This window comes from Phalacrocorax aristotelis, chromosome 3, assembly GCF_949628215.1.
Source record: "Phalacrocorax aristotelis chromosome 3, bGulAri2.1, whole genome shotgun sequence".
In the NCBI taxonomy this organism is placed as follows: domain Eukaryota; kingdom Metazoa; phylum Chordata; class Aves; order Suliformes; family Phalacrocoracidae; genus Phalacrocorax; species Phalacrocorax aristotelis.
The window spans coordinates 100,421,701-100,445,599 of record NC_134278.1 but is presented as its reverse complement, the minus strand read 5'-3'; the positions used below and the strand labels follow the sequence as shown (position 1 = coordinate 100,445,599).

At 43.7% G+C, this 23,899-nt stretch overlaps 1 protein-coding gene across 3 annotated transcripts in view; it reads left to right on the top strand.

The window, feature by feature from the left end:
• Positions 1–6,690: 6,690 nt before the first annotated feature.
• Positions 6,691–23,899, top strand: part of STUM (stum, mechanosensory transduction mediator homolog) — a 50,587-nt gene continuing 33,378 nt past the window's right edge. For all 3 annotated transcript variants that reach the window (XM_075088726.1, XM_075088727.1, XM_075088728.1), the window contains exon 1: positions 6,691–6,966. In XM_075088726.1, the coding sequence (XP_074944827.1) occupies positions 6,780–6,966 (187 nt within the window). In that variant the 5' untranslated portion in view covers positions 6,691–6,779. The remainder of the gene's footprint in view (positions 6,967–23,899) is intronic.

Genomic DNA, 23,899 nt, shown 5'->3' with positions numbered 1-23,899 from the left:
CCACAAGAAAGGCTCAAGGGAGGATCTGGGTAACTATAGGCCCATCAGCCTTACTTTAATCCCTGGGAAAGTTATGGAATGAATCCTCCTGGGGGCCATCACAAGTCAAATGAAGCACGTGATTGGGAAAAGCCAACATGGCTTCACAAAAGGCAGATTGTTCTTGACAAACCTGGTGGCCTTCTATGACAAAGTGACTTGCCTGGTTGACATGGGGCGGGCAGTGGACATTGTTAGCTGGACTTCTCCAAGGTCTTTGATACAGTCCCCCACAGTCTCCTCCTGGAAAAATTAATGGGTTATGGCCTAGACAAGTGGTCTGTGCAGTGGGTGGGGAACTGGCTGACAGGCCGCACCCAAAGGGTGGTGGTAAATAGCTCCTTTTCCAAGTGGCAACCTGTCACAAGTGGAGTCCCCCAGGGATCAATATTGGGCCCAATGTTATTCAACATCTTTATAAGTGATCTGGATAATGGCATCAAGTGTAGCCTGATGAAGTTTGCGGATGACACCAAGTTCAGTGGGGAAGTAGGCACTCCAGAAGGGAGAGCTGCTCTGCAGGAAGATCTGAATAGGCTGGAAGAACGGGCCAGCAAGAAGCTTATGAAGTTCAACAAGGAGAAGTGTAAGGTCATGCACCTGGGAAAACATAATCTGGGAGTGCAGCACAGATTGGGATCCACCTGGCTGGAGAGCAGCTCTGTGGAAAGGGACCTGGGGGCCCTGGTGGACAGAAAGCTCAACATGAGCGAACAGTGTGCTGCTGCTGCAGCCAAGAAGGCCAACAGGATGCTGGGTTGCATCAAAAAGGGCATCACCAGCAGAGAGAAAGAATCCATTATCCCGCTCTACTCAGCGCTTGTCAGGCCACACCTGGAGTACTGTGTACAGTTCTGGTCCCCTCTATACAAAAAGGATGTGGACAGGCTGGAAGGGGTCCAGAGAAGGGCCACCAAGATGATTAGAGGACTGGGAAGCCCGCTGTATGAGGATAGGCTGGGAGAACTGGGTTTGTTCAGCCTTGAGAAAAGGAGGCTCAGAGGGGATCTCATCACCTTGTACCAGTACTTAAGGGGTAGTTACAAAGAAGATGGAGACTCCCTTTTTACATGGAATCACATGGAAAGGACAAGGGGGAATGGACACAAGTTGCTCTTGGGGAGACTCCGATTGGACATGAGAGGGAAATTTTTCACAGTGAGGACAGTCAACCATTGGAATAATCTCCCCAGGGAAGTGGTTGACTCGGCCACGTTGGACACCTTCGAGAGTCATCTGGACAGGGTGCTGGGCCATCTTGTCTAGACTGCGTTCTTCCTAGAAAGGTTGGACTAGATGATCCCTGAGGTCCCTTCCAACCTGTGGTTCTATGATTCTGTGAATTAATAAACACAAGGCTACTATTGCTCCCACTGGAAACAGTGCAGGATTTCCAACAGATTGGGCACAAAGAATCCACTTCAGCTTTTTTTTTTTTTATTGGTTGGTTGGGTTTTTTTAATGTCCCTCTGAAGTTTTAACAAAACCAGTCTGTTATCTTGTGTGTGCAGGATATACCCATGTACTATGTCAGCAATAAGTGTAGCTCTCATTTGCGCCAGGAAGAGCCCACTGAGTCGAACCCAGCCTCACATGACTGTCAGATGGAAAAAATTTATGAGGTCTCAGTGCCATGACACTCCTGTCAGAACAGTGTCTACATGGGCCACAATTGGTGCTTAATGAATAAACCTTTCCTCTGCACAGAGGTACGGTTTCTGTGAAGAAACAGGGCTCCCCAGCCCCAATTTCAGCCAACACAATGGATTTGTTAATGACACTGTCACATCTGTGATCCAATAACTCTAACCTCCTGCACATGAATGGAATTAATTGATTTTTTTTTTCTGTTAGAAGAAAGCTGGACTTCTTGAACCAAACTCTGCTTTCAGGCACAACACATGGAGCAATGCTGGATTCACCGTGGCATATCGGAGTGCAGACTGCAGGGCTCCTCCTGCCCCCAGGGGATTGTTGGTGAGCAGGAGCTCTGCTTGGCTCCTTATTGTTTTTGTTAATAACACTTCTAATTTGATTTGTGTTTGGGCCTATTTTTGTATGTCTCTTAACATGCTTGTATGATACTTAAGAAGACTTCTTTGGAAAGGATCCAAGCACAGGAGAGGAGTGTATTTCAAAGACAATACACAGAATTGTATAGACTGCAAAAGACCTTTAAGATCATCAGGTCCAGTTCACTGCCAAGTTCACCACTAAATCATGTCCCCAAGCACCACATCTATGTGTCTTTTAAATACCTCCAGGGATGGTGACTCAACCACTTCCCTGGACAGCTTGTTCCAACCCCTGACAACCCTTTCAGGGAAGGAATATTTCCTAATATCCGGTCTAAACCTCCCCTGGCACAGCTTGGGGACATTTCCTCTCATCCTATCACCTGTTACTTGGGAGAAGGACCCCTGGTTACTGTAGATATGCAACTGGCATTCAATTTGCAAGTTTTCTCCCTTTCCAAAGTCAGAGGCAAACTGCAGTGTGCCCAGTCCTCAGAACACTGTAACAGAGAAGCACCACTTTCATTTTGCAGGACCTCTAGTTCTCCATTGACTGCATAAGAACAATTTAAATACTAGTACAAGTGGGGAAATAAAAAAAGTTGTTCTGCAACAGCAGGGCAAATTCATACAACCACCTGTTATTGAAGTTCCCTTTGGCCTGACAGTCTTTCCCTCACCCTTTAGTGTATAACTAAAAATGCCCATACCTGCAAAAATGTTTGAAATACAGCTTGTTTATCCACTGTGGGAACCCAGCAAAGAGAAAATCTCCCATTATAAAATCTCATTTCACAGCTCCCTGAAAGTCAGCTAGTGACCATAACATAAATGCCTTCTCCTGCTCTCAGCTAGATCAGCCTCCTCTGACTGGGAATTTGGTGGCCATGAGCCACATGTTGGACTCCTCCAGGCCCAACTCAGTTAAAACTCTCAGGATAGCGATCAGGCTCCAGCATAACTTCCCACAGCAACATCCACATGCCGTACAACTAACCACAAAGGCTTCACAATAAGACCACCAGCTCTGTCAATCAGAAGGTCCAGCTTAAGTCTTGACAGCACTGAGACAAGGCAATTTCACAAACAGGTTCTTCGTTTGCTTATCGAGGACCAGGCAGCTATAGGTACTCTTTTTAAGACTAGAGGAAGTCAGAGGCCAGGCTTCTTTGGTTTTAAGAGCTACAACAGTGTGGAAGGCCCACCCATCTGCAGGAGGTCCTCCAGTCTTGTTGCCACCTGGGCCAACTACAAGCCTACTCTTTCACCAGACAACCAGGACAATAAGGTATGTCTACTTCTCAAGACTACTAAGCATCCCCCCTTGAGGCACAGCTGCAATGCTTGTCTTCAGTTTTACAGCACTTGCCTCCTGCAGCACTACTATGGAGAGAAGGCTGGAGAAGGCTTTGGGAGGATGTGTCCCAGTACACTGGTGCTACAGTGGTCTGCCAGGGGAGTTCTGCAGTCTGAAACACCACTTTGAATTCAGGTTCATTTTGGGTTTTTTGTTTGTTTTTAACCATTTTTTGTCTCGACTGCAGACAAACGTGTATCGGTTCTGTAAGCTGTTTTCACACCAAGAAGTGAAATTAATATTTCAAAGATCAAATCAGAAGAAATCTTAGTATTAATACTTACAAATATTACTGCTTTTTATAAATCACAATCTTACTTTCCTCAAAAAATATTCAGCCCTGGGTCACTTTTTTTTTTTTTTCACCTAGGTCCCAGCATACTTTTTCGTTATCCACTGTCTTTCCTCACTTAAGCTCTCCAGCACATAGAATGTCGTCCCCTGAGTAACAGCAAAGCACGCAGCACATGGGTGCTCAGTACGAGATGGTTTGCATGGTTATCGCACACCACTTGAGGAGCGTGGAACAATCACAGCAGAGTAATGTTGCCGCCAGTTCACTTGTTTAGAGAAGCTTGGAAATGTCACAACTTGTTACACGATGGTATCTTTAATATACTCTGAGTCAGTCATAACTTTTGCCTGAGGCGCCTGAGAACTTCCACGAATGCTGGCACTGCGGAATTAATGATGCAGTTCAGTCTGGAAGTGGCTGCATTTTAATAGCGGGTAGAGTAAGCCTTACGTATTGCCAACTATTCTTAAAGAAATAAATGAATTAATTCACATTTATCAAATGCTTTGAGATGTTCCAAGGAAATGTTCCATAAAAGCACAACTTGTTATTAAGTATTTCTGACAAAATATTGTTTTAATTAATCTTAGTCTTTGGTTTTCTATTTGGGCTATTCTCACAGTGGCCTTTTGTTTGCTTTTAGTGTAGGTAATGTGGGCTCACCCACACACAATTTCCAGAACCTTTATCAGTTCATCATCTGGTTGAGCCTCTAGAGAATTATAGCACTGCGAGTTATTGATAGTGTTCCAACTATGGATTCTGATTTGTACAGGCTCTAATTAGCAAATATTCATACCATAAAGATTTCTCATCTGACTGTAGTTTGATCAACCAGCAGAGAAAGATAGAATTCATGTCAGTTACATCAGATCTTTCTAAGAGAAAGGTGCAGCCTTCCAATAGCTTTGTGTCTAGGGCACCTAATAGGCTGTTATGAACCTCTTTGGTAGAAATGTCACCGTAAAAAAAAATAGGCAAGCCAGGTTGGCTAATATGCTCCAGAAACATATCTAAACTCTGTGTTTAATCAAAAAGAAGTCAGAAGATTTTTTGGATGAAAGGAACTCAGAAGATAACAAAGAAAACCTCTTGTTAAAAATTAGATCTTTTATATGGGATGGCTATGGTTTTGTGGTTCAGAACCCAGCTATTAGAAAAATAAAACAATAGAACATAGGAACACAATTCTGCAACTGTGTCATTTAGTTTACCTATCTTTTTTATTGTACTAATTTGTACTGAAATTGATTAAACTGTTGAATCATGTATTTGTCAGGTGGCATTCCAGTAGCATATATAAAGTACTTAAAGATTTTCTGTTGGGGTCTACATTCCTAGCAGGATGTCATGGCTTAACCCCAGACATCAACTAAGCACCACCCAGCTGCTCGCTCACTCCCCCCCACCCCCAGTGGGATGGGGGAGAGAATCAGAAGGGTAAAAGTGAGAAAACTCATAGGTGGAGATAAAGACAGTTTAACAGGTAAATCAAAAGCCAGGCACACAAGCAAAGCAAAACAAGGAATTCATTCCCTACTTCCCATGGGCAGGCAGGTGTTCAGCCATCTCCAGGAAAGCAGGGCTCCATCACATGTAACAGTTACTCAGCAAGACAAGCACCGTCACTCTGAATGTTCCCTCCTTCCTTCTTCTTCCCTTTAGCTTCCCTTCTTCAGCTTTATATGCTGAGCATGACATCATATGGTGTGGGATATCCCTTTGGTCATTTGGGGTCAGCTGTCCCGGCTGTGTCCCCTCCCAGCTTCTTGTGCACCCCCAGCCTGCTCGCTATGGGGTGGTGTGAGAAGCAGAAAATTCCTTGACTCTGTGTAAGCCCTGCTCAGCAGTAACGAAAACATCCCCATATTATCCACACTGTTTTCAGCACAAATCCAAAATGTAGCCCCACATCAGCTTCTGTGAAGAAAATTAACTCTATCCCAGCCAAAACCAGCACACAGGAATTCCTCAGCAAAAATAGAGCTTCAAAATGCACAATAAGACACAGGCTACCCTCTATCTCTTATGCAAAAATCCGGTACGTGCCACACTTACATTTTATATCAGGATTAATGCCTTTAATATTTTTCCTGTTTTCTCTGCTGAACCCTATTTGCAATGACCAGCCTCATCATAATTTTTAACCACAGATGCTTTCAAGTTCTTTCACCATTTCATCCATTAAACTGTGTACCGAACAATAATTACCAGCCCTACAAAAGGGTATTTCGTCTATAGTGGTACTGGTATGAATTAATGTACATTTTCACACTGCCCCAAACTGCGATTAGTTTTTCAGGGGTATATTTTTCTTTTCCTTCTCATTCTTGCAGCTCTCCTCCCTTTTCCTCCTCTTCCCCCTTAGAGCAGTGTTTTTCAAACAATAAATGAGTGTGGGTTTAATTTACACCTTTTCTTACACCTTCAGAGCACAGCTATTTTTAAAACCGCACAGGGCATTATTTTTCACCGCTTCTACGCTCTCTCATATTGAAATGGTTTTTCCCCTTTCCCAAAGATTAAACCCAACAGTTCCTCGCCCTCTCCTTACTCCCAGGCGGGTCTGGGTGAGCAACAGCCCGCCGAGGTCTGCGCGCCTCAGGGCGCCCGCCGCGGGGCCGCGCTGGGGGAGCCGCCCGGGGGGCGGCCCGGGCCCGGGCCGGCCTTCTTTCCCCGCCGATTTGGGACGAGTTGGACAAATTCGGTGCGAGGGGCCGGGCAGGCAGGCAGCCCTCACAGGAGGGGTGTGAGGCGGCGGGGCGGGGTTGCTGTGTGAGGCAGCGCGGCCGATGGCTCCAGCCGCCTCAGGCGCGCGGGGGCATCTCTAACCGGTGAGCGAGAATGGGGTAAGCCGGGGAGGAGGGCCGGCCCTCCGAGGAGCAGGAGCGCGGCAGCGGACACAGACCGAAGCCCGGCCGGCGGGGCGGGAACCGGCGAGGGGCGGGGGGAAGGGAGGGGTCCGCGGGGAGGGGGAAGCACCCGGGAGCGCGCGCGGCGACGGGAGCGCGCGTGGCGCCGGCAGCTGGGAGCCCGCTGGGGCACAGCTACCGTCGGCCGCGCCGCGCCGGCCATGGATCCCTTCCCCAAAGAGGGCGAGAGCGCTGCGGCCGGAGAGCCCAGCCGGGGCGCTGCCCCCTCCAGCGGGGTGGTGGTGCAGGTCCGGGAGAAGAAGGGCCCCCTGCGCGCCGCCATCCCCTACATGCCGTTCCCCGTGGCTGTCATCTGCCTCTTCCTCAACACCTTCGTGCCGGGGCTGGGTAAGGAGCTCCGCGGCCCCGGGCGCGGCGGGACAGGGGTGTGGCGGTGGCGGGGCGCGCTCTCCCCACCTGCCGCGACTTCAGCCGGGCGGGCGCGCTTCTCCGCGGGGCTGGCTGGGGAGCCGGACCCCGCCGCGGCGGCGACAGTTTTTCCCGACGGTCCCACAGGAGGAGAGGCGGGGAGGGAGGCTCTCCGCCCCGGCGGAAAGTTTGGCGGCGGGAGCGGGGAGCGACGGCCGCCCGCGGTGTCCCGGGGGAGCGGCCGGCGGGGAGCCGTTGGGCCAGCGGCCGCCCGTCCCTCAGGGCAGCGGCCGCGGACCGTCGAGGAGGCGCGGGCTGCGCCGCAGCCGTCGTGCTGCTTCGGGGATGACACGCTTTCCTCGGACAGCAGGCAGGGACCGGTGCCCGGGGAGGGGGTACCGCCCGCCGGGGCTCGGCTGTGTGACTCAGCGAGGCAGAGGCCGGCCTGCGGCCTCGGGGGCCACAGACCACATCCTCGCGCTTCCCGACCCTTCCCTTCGGGCTGGGCACAGCCCGACACCGGGAGCGCCGTGGGTTAGGGGAAGGGCTTCGGCTGTTAGGGCTCTTGCGAAGTCTAATTTTAGTCCGGAGACCAAGACTTAGAGTGACCGCATCGCTCACCAGCAAAGGCGAGTTTTCAGAGCCCCCCCTTGCCGAGGTTCCTAAGGAGTCCCCCGAAAAACGCTGGTCCGGTACCACTACTTTAAGGAGCTAATGTCTAGAGAAACTATGGGGATTCGCTGCTTCTGGATACGAAGTCCCTAGTGAGTGACTCCGGTAACGCATCCCTAAACTATGGCTGTAATCCCTTCTGTATTTCCCTCTCCTCCTTTTTAATTAGGAAATACTTGCTGTACTGCAACTCAAGTCTAGAGTTTTAACATTACAAAAGCCCCTGGACTCCAAGGCTAAATACAAGTATTCTAGTTGTGAGCAAAACAATCACATGTGAAAAAAACCAAACCAACAAAAATCATTGGTCTATACCTTAAATCTCTCATAATCCATTCCTGGCCACTATTTCTGCTACTATGGCCACCATAAAAGCTTTCCTTGTAGTATGGGAGTTTTCTCCTAGCTTGCCCTGCTTTTAAAGAGCTACTGTCCTACCCTTAACTGTGTTATGTGTTTCAAGTGGCTTAATTCCTTAATGAATCTGAAATTCTTAAAGTTCATCCAATTAAAGTACTACCTAAGTCTGAGTGCTACACTGTGTACAACATGTACAAGCCATTGCTATTCCAGTGTGTTTGCTTTGAACCTATGAAAGATCTTTTGAAAGCCCTCAGAATTTTCCTGTGGAAAGAATGGCATCGGTATCTGTGCTTCTAGGTGTAATGCTGCATGTTCAGGTGCATCGTTTTCATAGCCCTTGCGTGCAGCCACCTGAAGAGCCTGGAGCGATGAATCAAACTAACTCTCTGGTTGAATGCTTTCAGGGGGTTTTAGGTTATTGTTATTTAGCACTTAATTTCCCTCTGTCTTCAGGGAGAGGTGTTCAAAGCCAGAGCTTTCAAAGTGAATGTGGTTTTCCATTGGTGTTGAAGACACTACATCTTCACTGTAGGCATACAAGAAAAAAACTTTTCCTCATTTGAACTATCCTATGCTTCATAATGTGCTGTTTTTCACAGCACACTGGGAAACCCTCAGTGTTCTTGAATCATCCTAGGAGGGTAGATGCCTGTAAACGGTCCTCATGCCAGAACTGTCTTGAGGTATTATCTGCCCAGAGCTCTTCTCTGGCCGCTTGCTGCTGCGGGACTGCTGGGGTGGCCGGCATCGTGCCTTCCCTCACATGGAAGGGGTCCATAAGGAATGACAGCAGATAGCACTTCCTTTCTAAAGGTAGTTGTATAGGGCTCCCAGTCCGTGCTGGCTTGAAAGCTTGAGAGTTGAATCTGGACTTCGCAGCCATGTTGGTTGTGTTATCACCAAATGGCTGGACCAGCCCAAAATGGTTTTAATTCTATTTTTGTTTTTTAACAGGTGGAGATTTTTTTTAAACTTGTTTTCCATTTGATGTTCTGATTTCACCGGTACTTTCTGTTTGTTTAGACCCCTGTTCCTCCTGATCTTCTGTTGCAAAAGTAGCAAAACAAACAAACTACCAATTAAAATAAATCCTTCCACGTGTCGTTCTCGGAGACTGGTGAAAAGCATTTTTTCGGAGATGCATCCCAAACTCTGCATGCAAAGCATAGCACCTAGTCTGTACGTAACCGAACCATTCTGTTAATGAAGCTGCTAATATCCTATGCATTTTAGTAGAAAATTCATGCTGAGATAATATACCCAACTAGAATATAGCTATTTACAATCTCGGCCACATCCTGTCATGTATCATGTAGCCCACACACAAGGGGAAACAGGAGGATCACAAATCTACTGGCAGGAGTAGTCAGGGTGAAAAGAGATCTTATGTCATTGCTGTGCTTCATTCTTCTCAATGAACTCTGAATAACACTTGTACAATAAATAATATTTGCAGTGGTGTGAAGTATTCACATACGGGATGTGAGCCTGTTTGAATGAAGTAAATGGCAAAATTCCCATCAAATCCTGTAGTCCAGATATATAACATGTTAAAATGATGTTTCACAGGCTTGCTGTATATTTTCCCTGCTTAGGTGGAGAGTGTGACTGTATTTATGTGGTAATGGAAGTTCTCTATTTTTCAGTCCCTAAATTCATTCCTTATCTGTTTTGCATGGAGTTCTCATTCGTACGTAGAATCTGCAGTGCAATTGCAATAAAGGGTCAGAAGTCACCGGAATAGACAAGAATTCTCTTGCAACACCAAATAAACTAAGTGCTCCACTGCTTGGAGACTGGTGTTCATTGGTGCCCAGTACCTCAAACCAGTGGCATCAAAATAGAACTTGTGCTCTGATGCAGGCTACCAAATACTCAGGCAGTCTCTCAGCATCTGAAAGCCTCTACTTTTTTTCGGTTAAATCATCTTTGCTGTATTATGGAAGTCATCTATGAGGGTAAAATCTGAGAATTTTAAACATCTAGTTTATTTTTCCTTTATGCTATTTATGTTTTACAGTAGTACTCTATTTGGACAGGAGAAGTAACACTTTCTCTTTGTTTATAGCCAGAAAAATCTTTAATTTAAAATTATTAAAATTTTAATTACATTTAATTTTAAGTAAAAAAAGGTTGGTTTTTTTGTTAGTTGGTTAATTTTGGGGGTTTTATGTAGTAACTCAGAACTGCAGGTTTTAAAATGCATTGTACACTGGTTTTAATGACTCTTTCCATATACGTTACAAAAGACTTACAGGAAAATTTTCATACCCAGGAGATATGTTAATTTTGCTTTGCCAAAACTTGAAATTCAGACCAAATACAATCTAAAAAAGCTTGATTAGCCCATGTACTTGCAATCTGTTTTGCAGAACAGCCTTGAAATGACACGCTGCTTCCATTCACTGTGATGGATGCAACCACTTGGGGACGTCCTGGATCAGAATTTTCCATGGTCTGATGTGGTCTTCCTCATCTGCATCAGATAGTGCTGCAGGGCTGAGCTGTACTGAAGGTGTCCCTAGCTCAGGTTTGTAAGAGTAGCAGATAGTATGAAAGGGAGAAGAAGAAGATGGTGTTCTTAGTGAACGCTGTAGCAAAAGCCATTGTGCCATTGGCTACCAGTGGCCCAGCTTTGTCACAGGCCCTCTGTGCCGCAGACACTGTAACCTCTACTTTGGCTCAGGGTTTTTAGAGCAGGCTCTGAGGCCTCAGGGCTGAATCATGCCCTGACAAACTCTGGAGAATGGAAGGCGATGACACCAGCAGAGATAAATGGTGGTATATCCACTCTTTTTCAGTTCCCGCAGGATTGAGCAGTGTGCACCTCCAGCTGGTACATGCTGCAGATGGCAACTGAGAGAAGGGCTGGCCGTGCCCTTTAGCTGGCAGACTGTGTTCCCTTAGAGCTGCTGTGTGCCAGTCAGCGTGGGAGAAAATCTGGCTCCCTGTCATTCCCTGAGCTGATACACGGGAATCTTGCCCTCCTTCCTACCTGTTTTTCCTTCTCTCGACATCACGTGTGTGGGAGGGGGGAAACAAAGGGGGAGAACTTGAGGGAAATGTGATAAGTGAGTGGAATTATCTGAAAGTATGAGGTATTCTCCAAGATTAATCCCTCCTGTCAGGAAGGGGGTGGACTTTTGGATCACAGCCTTGATTATATTTTTATGCAGGGAGTAATTAAAATATGTAGCATAAAATTATATTAGTGGAAGATAGGAGAGCAGCTACCCAGAAGCCATGACATAGCCAGTGGAGGAGATAACGGGTGATAGCCTCTCACTGACAGCTAGGGAAAGAAGGGATGATTCCCAGCCCGCTGAACTTTCTTCTGTGGAGTACAGCTCTCCTGTTCCTGGGTGTGCCAGCTTCATATCACGAGTCTTCTGCCATTTGTGCATTCTCCTTCAGTCTTGACAGAGCTCAAGGGCTAGACCTTCAGCTAAGCAAATAGAGCTTTAATGCTCAGTTTATAGAAGCCAAGCATCTGCAGAAGGCTCTCATTAGAAGCCACAGCTCTCTTCAGCAGAATGAGCTCTCCAAAGAGCTGAATAGAAGTACAGAACACAAGACTCAGGAAAGTTGCAGGGATGAGATCTGCATAAAATTATCAATACCCATTTTATTTTTGTTGTTGATATGGTAAATAGATGCCTCAAGCAAACATCCATCGCCTTCATTGTTAAAACAAAGAATTTCAAGGAAAAACCACATTTTCTTATCTACAGTAGGACAAATATTGCAGAAAAGAGATTGGGGCTTTCAAACATCTATGCATTAAAATATCAAACTTTCTTCGGCATTTATGATACTTTTTAATAATTTTTTTCCAGTGGACGTGCAAATCAATGAATCTGGGTGAGACACAAGCTAATTTGTGGAAAACAAAGCTTTTCCAAAGTGTTTACAAATTGGTGTGTGTGAACTTTACTGCTGGAATTCTTCAGCTATCGTTACCTTTCAGCCCATGATGTATAGACCACTGGTAGTCTGCAGAAACAAGCTGTTTGTTCCTGAGAGCATAATTAAACAAAGCAAACCTATTGTCAGTACACGTCACTCTGTTGGGTTTTGTATTTTCCACTGAAAAGACCAAGAAGTTCTTTATGGTAATTTCTTCGTCTGTTTGTGCAGGGTGGGAAAGGAGACATGTGATGAAAATGTGTGTGTCCAGATTACTGCTCCATTGCTGGTAGCAGTGGTGTCAGCTGTGCTGTAGATACTCCTCATGGTGAGGTAAAGTTGGGCACAAGAACAACTGAATCTGCAGGTTTCTACTTGGGCAGGTCCTGTTCTTGTCAGAATGAAGGCCATTGATTTCCTCCTTTTTAAAACAAAACAAAACCAAACCCAGAGATTTAAGTGAGAAATAGAAGTGTCTTATATAACTTACTTGGCTGATCATATAGAACAGTCACTCAACGATCTTGCCAGCACAGGGTAGTCTGGAATATTTTTGTGCCATGAAGTGTCTGGACCATCTAGAATGACAAACAAGCTTGGAAAACTCAAAACTGATTTGCAGATAATTTGTGATTGGAATAAATACCAAATTATTTCAAGCCAGTAGCTCCTCAGTTGAGACAATTCCAGCCTATGTATCTGATCAGTAAAAAACCAACAGGGTTTTATCTCTGCTGAGAGATCTGGCGCGGCCCCTCGGTTTTAATCCAGCATCCAGTGGCATGCCCTGCTGTATTTTGGGAAGAAAGCTGCTTTGTGGCTGTATTTCATTAGCCCATACTTGCCTGAATACTTAATATATTCCTCTTCTTCCCCCCTTTCCTGTGTTTTAAACTAGGTCTCTTTCTTGAGTTTATCCGCTTAGCCATAATGGTCACATATGTACGTGCCTCCTTACTCATCATCCCCCCGTGGCCCTTGCTTTACGAATGCATTTATGGACATAGACAGCAAAAGCACAGCAATGCCTTGTTCTTGACTACAGCCTCTTTCACAGTCCAAATATTTAATACTTTTTATGTCCTTTGGTTGGTTTTTGCTCTTTGCTTGTGTAGTTGGTAAAAAGTCAGCTGTTGAGTTCTTACTTGTGTTTATAACGACATTTTGGTTCATTTCACTGTCAAGCTGTGCGCTAACCTAGTGCTGTTGCTTTTAAATTACTCAGTGCCAGACCAACTTCAATGCAAACAAGTTTCTTTCCCCTCCCTCATGCCTTCTGTTTCCATCAAAATAGAAGACAAAAGAAATGGCCAGTGACGTTTTTGTTCACTGCTGTCATTGAAGCAGTTCTGTGGAGGTATTCATTACTTAAGGAACGCGTAAGGAGACAGGGTTTGCTCAGCATCTTGCAGTCTCGTTTGTCATTTAATGCAATTTGGACAGATGTACTTGAAGATTAAGAGTGAAGGTGGGAGCAGACAGCAGAGAAGAGCTGTTAAATGGCCAAGTAAACCAACTGAATTTTAAGGAGTCTGGAGAGCTGTTCCAGACGAAGGGTGTGACGTGGTAAAAAAGAGAATCAAGCCCAGAAGGAGAAAAGTACATTCACAGAGATTTGGTGAGAAGGCCAAAGAACTGGAACTTCTTGCAGCAAGAGAGGAAAGGAGTGAAAGGATTTGTTGACAGAGGTAACTTGGATGAGGAGAGCGCTTTTGATGGGTGAATTTTGGCTAGTCTGGATTGCAGGATGGAGGTGAATTGTTCTCCTGCTCTGAATCAGTGGGTGTCAGATTTACGAACTGAACGAAGCACCATTGCCTGCAGCAGTTCACTGCCATTTTATCTCTGTTCCACCATGAAAAGAGCACTGAGAGTTTCTAGAGCTGTTCAGGATAGTCAAGGGAGGAGCGGGAAGCAGAAACCAGGTTCCTCAGGCTCTTTCTTACCCCTCAAATCGCATGCAGTACCCTGTACACAAACACACCCGTAGGTGGCAGCAGCTGGCATGAAGCAGAAAGGTGAATTTTAGAATCTGTATACAATTTTGAATTTTGTGGAGAAACAAGTGATTGGATGATAAAGGGATTCTAAAGTAGTCCCTACATTTGTAAAAGGGCCTGGAGTTTGCAATGGATTTGTGAAAACTTTCATTCAGAAGTAATCTTGAAAGGAGAAAAGGAGAAGAGCTTTCTTTTTACCTTCTGTGAGATATAAAGTCAATCTGACATATAACATTCTTTCCTCTGTCTTCGGACCTGTCTTCATTTAAGAGCTTTACAACTTTAAAGTTACATAGTTGTAGCACTACAGTGGATGTATATGGACTCGGTTGTAGCACTGATCAATGAAGATAGAACAGAATAGAATATTTCAGTTGGAAGGGACCTACAGCAATCATCTAGTCCAACTGCCTGACCACTTCAGGGCTTATTATAAAGGCTCAGTTATTATAAAGCTCAGTTTTCCCATTCCAAGGGAGTTATAGGCAAAAAGTTAAAGCATGTTATTAAGGCCATTGTCCAAATGCCTCTTAAACACTAACAGGCTTGCGGCATTGACTGCCTCTCTGGAAAGCCTGTTCCAGTGTTTGACCACCCTCTCCCTAAAGAAATGTTTCCTGATGTCCAGTCTGAATGTCCCCTGGTGAAGTCTGAACCATTCCCATGCATCCTTTCACTGGATACCAGGGAGAAGAGATCAGCACCTCCCTCTCCACTTAACTCCTCAGGCAGCTGTAGAAAGCAATGAGGTCACCTCTCAGCTGCCTTTTCTCCAAACTAGTCAAACCCAGAGTCCTCACCCGCTCCTTAGAGGACGTGCCTTCCAGCCCGTGTCTGGAAGAAGGCAAACCAGTTTAAAGTGTTGTACCTATGTCCAGTAGTTGGGATTTTGCTAGTATAAAGGTTCTGACATCTGGCAAACCTTACTGGCAGTTAAAAACATTATCTGTGCCTTACACAACTTCTGCTGGAAGTTACTGCTCCAGCAGCAGGGGAAACAGAAGGGAATGCCCACCTCTGCTGCAGCTACTCCGATTCACAGTCCGACATCTTGTTTGAAACTGTAGTTAGAGCTCAATTGCCTTTCAGATGCTGGTCTGTGAACTGGAGCAGCTGTGGTGTGATGCATATGTAAGCAAACTGGTGTGGCAGCAGTATTCCTTAGGAAAGAGTGGAGCCAGCATCATGCAGCAACCTTAGACATCTCTGAATACAAGTCAGACCCAGAACATGACATCAGCATGGGCCCAGCCTCACATGAGGAAGAAAAGTTTGTGTTGACCGAGCCTACTTTAGAGATTCCAGGAATGTGAAAGCTGGATTTTTCTGGTTCTGCAGAAGATTGGCAGCTTTTTCATTAAGTGAAGGAGTTAATCCCTTTTCCCCTTCCCACTCTTCCCAGGGTTTTTGAGCGTTTACATTAACTAGGAGCCCCAAAATGAAAATATTGTAAGAGCTTGAGAAAACTCATGTGCTGTTCTACCTAGTTATATTTCACTTGTTGACTTCTGATGTTACAAGTTTCCTAGGTTTCACTGTGTGTAGAGTCAAGGAAAAAATAAGTAGATGGAACTTGAATATTTAATTTAAAATACCCATTTCCATAGATTTTCTCTCCATCTTACCACTTAGAAGCTGCTCTCACCCTCCTTCCTCCAGCAACGTAGTCCTTCAGAGCTCAGTTTTTCCATTCCAGGGAGTTATAGGCCAAACAATTTCTGACTACTTGACAGCCCCTCAAAAGGCCTAGCAATGCAATCCTGACTCCCACAATATTTGGTGTTTCCTTAGAACCCTCTCCCCTGAGGCTCTAGATTAGATGAGAATCTCTGCTTTCAAAAAAAGAAAAAAATTTAACTCTCATGGCTTTGGAACAGGCTTTGAAGATGGGAGCCTGCCTAAAAAAAAAAAAAAAGAGGGGGGATGCGGGTAGAAAGAATGAATTACATTTTTTAAAAATCTCAGTTTTGGAGAACCTGATTAATGATTTGTCAGTACTGAAAGATGGCAATATTATACTGAGCTTTCAAATTTAAAAAGTAGATATTGCTAAGTAATTCACAACTCTGCCAGACTAGACAAAACCACGGACACTCATGTCTTTGAGTGTATCATCATGAAATATCTGAACTAGTACATATAAATGAGATGATTGATGAAAGCTGATTGGTAATACCCTAACTTAAATTAAAAGTTCCAGTATAAGCATACCCAAAGCATATGCCCAAAGTGGATCATGGTCAAATCTTGCTAGAGGAAAGAGTGAATAAGACTACCAGAGGAACTCTTGGGAACATAATCGCATTCAGTACAGGGATTTGACCTGTACTGCATTTCTAACTTCAGTAATAATCCTTGCACAAGGAACTGTGCAGGGGACTAAGGTTGCCATCTTTGGGAATATTAATTTAAACATATCACAGATAATTATCCGGCATCTCACCAGCTTGTCATTTATCTAGGCTGAGCTCTAAGCTTGCCACAGACATTGATGAATACCCACACAAAACTGACAAACGCTCCGAGTTTGTGGATAATAATTTTGTTTCAGTTATAACACAAGCAAGTTTGGAAAGAACGCAAAGGCTAGATGACCAAATGAATCTTGAGAATGTGTTGGAAAAAATTTCAGGTGAAACCAAATAAGGATGTTGTTTTAAAAAGGTGTTTGTACATTTTTAGCTGTTATAAGCCCTTGAAGAACTGAGGTTTTAATGGAGATTAATAGACTAAATTATAATGAGCCATTGTTACAAGTTTACTATGTTAAAAAGTTGAGTCATTTTACAAAGTATGAATAATATTTATATGAAAATATTTTACCTGAAATAAAAGCCCAATGATCACATTAGTATAACACTGTCCAGCTGAAACAATTTTAATGTTTTATGTTTAAAATATGTATTTATTTGTATGCATAGATCTATTACATATGACAATATGGTGATGTGACATCTTGGGTTTAAATTATTTCTTCCTCATGTACAACAAACCATTTGTTGTATCTGGTTTTTAAGTGCATTCATAAAAGAATGGATCTTAGATTTCATAAATGGGTTTTGTTAATTTGCTATTTTTAAAATACTTGCAAGACCTCTTCTGTTGCCATGACAATTTGATTTCCATAAACATGATTTTTTTGTGTGTGAATATCCAACTTTGTATTTGCTATGCTGTGTTGGGGAAAGGAGGTAGCAACTTGATGCCACTGAAATCGCTATGTGGAGTGGCCCATATAGTCAGGACCTCTTTGACAGTAGTCAGGAATAAGTTCTTTATTGTAAGATAAATTAAGCGCTTGGATCAAGCTTTATCTATTTGTATTACCTGTAAATGATTTATTTTTGGTGTCTTCTTGCAAACACTGTTTTGGAGTCAGGAAAGTTGCCTTTCCACTGAAAATTGGTTCCAAGGATCTGAAGACTAAATTCTAGCTAAAAGTATAGCAGGATCTCCTTGGGTCTACCTACATGAAACAGCTGTAAGGACATACAACTCACATTGCTCTGCAACCCACTCTGGAGTTTCTGTCCTAGTGGGAAGGGTTCACAATGGATTTAGGACTGTGAGAAAGGACTGCTCACAAATTAGGACATTTGTGAGCTGTAGCCAGAAGAAAATCCCTTTCTAGCTGTGGGGTTGGCATGGTTCCCCATATCTTCCTTCTGTTGTAAAATGATTGCAACAAATTAGACCTGTTTCCAAACTTTTGCAGCAGACTGGTTATTGAGTAATCCATTGAAGGAGTAGGTGCATTGGTTTTGAATGTAGATAGACAATTTATTTAGTGCCAATTCTCTGCATTGGGATATTAAATTATATCTCTTGATCTATTTAATAGTGAAAGCATTGCCAAATCTTCCTGTCTGTATTGCAAGGTTGGTAATGTTTTTTGCTGCATGCCTCTGTTCTTTACCACTGCATCTGACAAACTGATTAATACCAGAGAAGGCTTAGCAGGGGTTTTAGAAGACGAATACTATTTTTTTAAAAGACAGTATTTTAGACTCAGCATCACGAGATTTTTTTTCCTCCTACTGAAATTTCATTGTGGCTACAGAGAGCTGGTGGGATGGTTCCTTATATCATGCAAAAGAGAGAACAGAGCACAGGAACTACAATCATTGGCAACTGTGAGTACAAAAATGCTCTCTTGGTTTCTCTTTTAAAGCCAGAAGGTAATTTTATACATTGACTTGCACCTGAGTGCTTATTTCACTCAGTCCTCTGCTCCTCCCACACATCCCACAAAAACAACATTGAAATGGATTCTCCTGGCACTCCTTTGACGCTGACTCCCTGAGGTGGTCTAACTTACATCTCGTTTACATTGGTCAGCTGTACATGGTGACCTGGTTTTTGTGCCTTGAAGCCTAGCCCCATACATTGTATACTGCCACAGAAGGCTAGTGTTCTTTTACACCCATGCTCCAGAGGTGTAGATGGCTGCAAAAGTGCAAGGCAGAGCTTGAACCAAGCCATGAGTGTGGATGGAAGGATGGGGAGGACTCTGTATGCAGCCTTCAGCCATTCTGTGTCACCAGCCTGTCTTGATCCAAATAACTCCTTACGCACAAGGGTGCCAACGTGCAAATCCTCGTTTCCATCAGAGTTAAGCCTCAGTGTTCCCACTTTGGATGGTAGATTCAAGGCAACACAGTTAAAAGTAGGATCTGTCTTCCTTGTGCTGTGTGCAGCTGATACTTAGAAGAAACCTGTCGTGGAGCCAGGAATGGAATTTAGATTGAGCATTAGTTCTCAGGAACTACTCTTGCTCAGCAATTACACAGTGAATCCTTTTACTGAAGCTGAATAAATGGTAACAGTTCACCCTTAGTATTATTGATGCAAGGAATAAAAGAATTTTCTTCTGTGTATTAGCTAAAATATGGTATACATGGTGCAATAGAATATCTGGCCCATGAGCGTCTATGTTCTACTCTCACATCAGTGCTTTCAATCCACTAGATGTTCTTTTGGTGTTCATTTACTCTGTGTGCCAAGTCAGAACTGGACAGAGAGGATGTACCCTTTCTAGTTGCTCTGTGGACTCCAGGTCACATTGTCTGGAGCAACAGTGTCATTTGAACCTGTGCAAAACAGGTACAAAATGTTGCTATTTCAAGCTAAACCCACTTTTCAGAACTAAGAATCCACAACATGCAGAACAATGTGACGTTGAGCCTCTAGAACCAGTTTGCCTCACCTCTGCTCGCCATTTTTGCTTCTTGTAACATTGAGCTGGCCCCTTGAGGTTGCTCCTGTGAGTATTACTCACTGTAAAGAGGAGTTGCAGAATTGAGCTCTTACATTGCACTTAATACCAGAGAAGACACTTCCTAAGTTGCAGTACTAAGTAGGACACCAATTGAGAACTGTATTTCCCAAATTAGCCAGCAACCAAAGCTAAAAATCTGAGGATGTTGCATCACAAAACTTAGTCTGCTTTCTCCCTTACAAATGTGGTTTTGTTTTAAATATTTATGACACTTCATCATATACTAGTAAATGTTCTTTAGTATATTTTGTAAAAGGAACAATATCTAAATGACTTGAGACCTTATTCTAGTGACTGTGATTTAAGTCCTTCCTGAGAAGTCCACTATTTACTACTATGAGAAGTGCTGAGTAGGTAGTTGAGCAGGGTTTTACCGCATTATTATTTCAGTAGCACTGTGAAGTGCAGACTACACTCAAGTCCTGTTATGATACAGAAATAGGAAGGAAGAGTTACATCACACAATTAGATTGTTTGTAGTCTGAATGGAGAAGTCAGAGGAAATAACCTGCTAAAGATTGTCCAGGATGTTGGTGGCCGAACTAGCAAAAGAATCTACATGGACTTCTTGCAGTTCAGTGCTGTACTTTAGTTTCCATTAATCTCTTCCAAGGAGACTATTTTTAATGAACTACCTCCATCACTCTTGGTCTTTGTGTTCATCAGAAAGCAAGGTGGTGTCTGTGCCATGCGTTAGTGAAAACAATAAATAGGTGGGATGGACAAGGCAGTTGGTAGTTTGGATGTGCTGGTTACTCCCTCACATGAGCCTATGATCTGCTTTATGCCTGTGAAAGCTACACAGTATCCTGTACACACAAGGGGGACTTCAGCATGTTTTAGTTAGTACATGGCAAAAAAACCCAAAACCAAAGCCAAGCAAGAACAGGTGCACCCTAGAGTTGCCATTTGAGAGAACACTGATTTCTACTGTGCTTTGTAGTTTAGTATTAACTGATATTTGCAGTAAGTAGGCTCCACTGTTTACAGTGGTAAACTTCTTGTTTACACCAGTTGTGTGCAAAATGAGACCTTACTGTAACCTCAAAATGTACTATTTTAAAATATTTTATTTATACAGCTGTGCAGGTGACCATGGCACTGTGCAGACAATGGAGAAAGAATGGGTCCTATTCCAGAAGGTTGCAATAGAAATGTAACCCCAAGAGTCAGATCAGAGTTAAAAGAAATCTTAATAAAAACACACGATACAGTGTAATGAAAAGAAAATTATTTCCTTGAGTTGTGTGTTGAAAGGCAGAGTTTTAAAGGTACAGTTGGGACTCGTTTCTTAGCAACAGGGCTCATCTGATCCGTGCAAACACTGTCATGTTGGAAAAGGATACCCTCAAGAAGAAAGGCAATATGAAGGGAGATAGAAACATCAAATGTAGATGCCTTCCTGCTGTTGCAGGAGCATTTCATCAGTATTGCAAAGCCTTCAGGCAACAACCAAGGTAATTTTGATAAACTGTAATGATCAGAACAAAGAACTTATCTTTACTTCTCTTTCTCAACAGGGAAGAATGGCAAAAATAACATTTAAAAATGTGTGCATTAGTATTACAGGGATACTATCGACCATAGTTTAGGTCCCACCTTCCCTCTGTATCCATAATACATGGCTGTATTCTACACTGAGGGCATAGGAGTCCTGCAGAACAAAGTCCTTGCTCTGTTGTACCTCATAGCATATCCAGTACTAGGTGTTTCAGAGGAAGATCTGTAACAAACAGAATTGAATGCAATAACTTGCCTGCAGCAAAAGCTCCTCCTAAAGGAGTTTATTAGCTAGCTGATATACCAAAGCAGAGGATAATTTTTATTCGTTTTATTTAGTCAAAATAACTGAATGGTGATTGTTCTTTTATTGGACGTATTAGGTGGGATTCATCTACCTGTGCCTGTGAGTTGGTTGTTGTTATAATCTTTGGGGAGCAATTAGACACTACCAGTGTATGACTCATCTCTTCTCCAAAATAGGTTGTGAATCACACCCTCTGGGGGCCTCCGTCTTTTTTTTTTTTTTTTTTTTTGACTGCAAAGGGTAACTGGCTTGGATCAAGACACCTCTCTTGCAGATATTTGAAGTTAGGTCAGATGAAACCATTAACTGGTTTGCAAAATAAGGCATTCACTTTAATAGTTTCAGAATACATCACGCATTGCCCACACATCTTTCTGGGTCTCGTCTTGTCCTTACAAGAACTCGTCAGTAGATCTGACCTTCATGCTGTTTCCTAACCCATATACAGCTACCATGTCTCTTGTAACTTGTGTATTTTCGAAGCTTAGACCTCATACCTTTCACTTCTGTAATTACTACAATTGCCCTTCCCCACAGCTCTTTGCCTGCTCTTTTCCAAAGTGGGCATTGGTGGCAAGATTTTGGCAGCAGAGCGCTGCAGGAAAGGGGGCACACATCTGTAGGAACAGCTGAAAGAAACATGCATGGAGAGCCCATGCTGGAACAGGTACTCCTGACACAAACTGCAACTTGTTGAGAGCCCATGCTAGAGTGGATTTGTCCCAAAGGACTGCAGCCCATGGAACAATCAACACCAGACCACGGGAGAAGCATCAGCAGGAAGGAGTGGCAGAGAGGAACTGCTCTGAACTGACTCCTTACTCCCCATTCCTCATCTGTCCTGCACTGCTCAGAGTGGGGTGGAGGCAGAAGAATCAGGAGTAAACGAGTAAAATTGAACCTGCGGGTGAGGGGAAAATAAGGGGAGGAGGTGGTGTTTTAATTTGTCTGTTTCTTACCATCCAAACCTATTTTAGTTGGTAATAAATAGATTTTCCCCAAGTCCACTCTGTTTTGCCTTTGACTATAATTGGCCAGTGATCTCGCCGTCTTTATCTCAACCTACAAAATTTTTCATCTTATTTTTCCTTCTGTCCTGTGGAGAGGAGTGAGAGGGCAGCTGGGTGGTTGTCTGGCAGCCAACTAAGGTCAACCCACCACAGCACATCACTGATTTCTGTAATGTCATTATAACCTCTCCCATAACATCCCTCCTCTAAAGTCTTGTTAGCTTTGCTGACTGTGGAATACCCTGAGCACATGTTGTCACTACACTGCTCATGGTGATATTTAGATCCCTTCCTTGAAGGACGTGCTGGATGTTCACAATGTTCTTTCTGTTATGCATTATGGTATAGAAAGTATGAGAGGTCCTTGCAGCTCCATATCAGTAACATTGAGAGCTGCTATATTTATTAATGGAGCTGACAGATGAGGTCAGATGAATCTGGGGAACTGGCTACTGCCTCTCCTTGCTTCACCCCAGCCAACCAGGATGACACCTGCCAGTAATCTCCAGTTGTGATAAGTAACACAGGAAGGCTTCCCTTCTCACTCTTCTGACTTCCGGGGTGTTGACAACTCCATCAGAAACTTGATTGGGGCAGCTGAAGCAGTTATGGCTGAAGTAGGAGTGTCCCATGCCCTAGCTGGAGATACACCATCTCACATCAAGAGATGGCAGATGAAAATACCTATTAGTACCTCAGTGCAATGCCATGGTTAAAGTAAGCCAAGTTTAAACTTAGGAGAGCTTTGGTAAGACTTTGCACTGAATCTGCTATGGCACAGATATATGTTCCCTACTGTTGACTCCAATATGGTCTTAAAACCTATACTAAAAAGAGATTAATTGCCTGGCAGCTGGTCTTCTTCAGCCTGTGAATCCTCATATAGTTGCACAGTATAAGCACTTAACAGTATCGTATTGGACCAGTTTTGCTCTCCTCAAGTCACAAAAAGCCCAGCACATATCGTTAGCACTGCTTAAACAGAAGAAATATTATTTCTTAACACAAAAGAGACTGCAGAAAAACATTCTTTAATACCCTGTAGTGTCTTCATTTTCCAGTACATACTACTCATAATCCTAATCTGCATGTTTCACTTTCATTATAGTCAAAAGCTTGGAGGGCAGTGAGGCTAAACTAGGAAAACCAGAGTTTGATTGACTAACCTGACATCTCTTTCACTATCGCCTCCGGCATGATTTAGCCTGGGATTCCTTGAGTTCAGTGGGAATTAGGTGCCTATGTGTTTTCAAAATATCATGCTTTGGCTTCTCTGCCTTCCTTCTTCTGTTCTTCAACAGAAGGAAGAGAACACTAGTATACATAATTACTCAGGCATGCACTGGGGTATCACTAGTACTTATGAAATGCTAAGATAAAGATAACTAGATGAAGTGCTGCTGTTGGTCAGTATGGACATTAGGAGAAGTGACAGTATGTTCAAAACAGTAAGTAGAAAAATATATGCAGAATTACTTGCATATGTTAAAAAAATATTGAAGGATTATAAATAGTTTAGGGGCAGACGTTTGAGAAGAACTATTCATGGTCCCTCCCTGCTGAGCAGTTTGGGTTTGGCTCAGCTGTTAATCGTCAGTAACTGGAAAATAAAAAGCACTTTTCCAATAGACTTGTATTGCCTTAATCCCAGCCCTAGAAATGTGATGTTTCACATGGATCACATGCATGATGCAGACTCTGCCTGTCCTGCATCACTTGCCACTCAGCTAGCAATGATGAGACCTAAGTTTCCTACAGCATCAGATTCTGCTTTGTACAGCCAGTCAACACATCAGCAAATGCACCAGCACCTTCTGATACTTTTTTCATTAAGATATTCTGTGATTTAGGGACTTCCTAACCCGCAAGTTGTAAT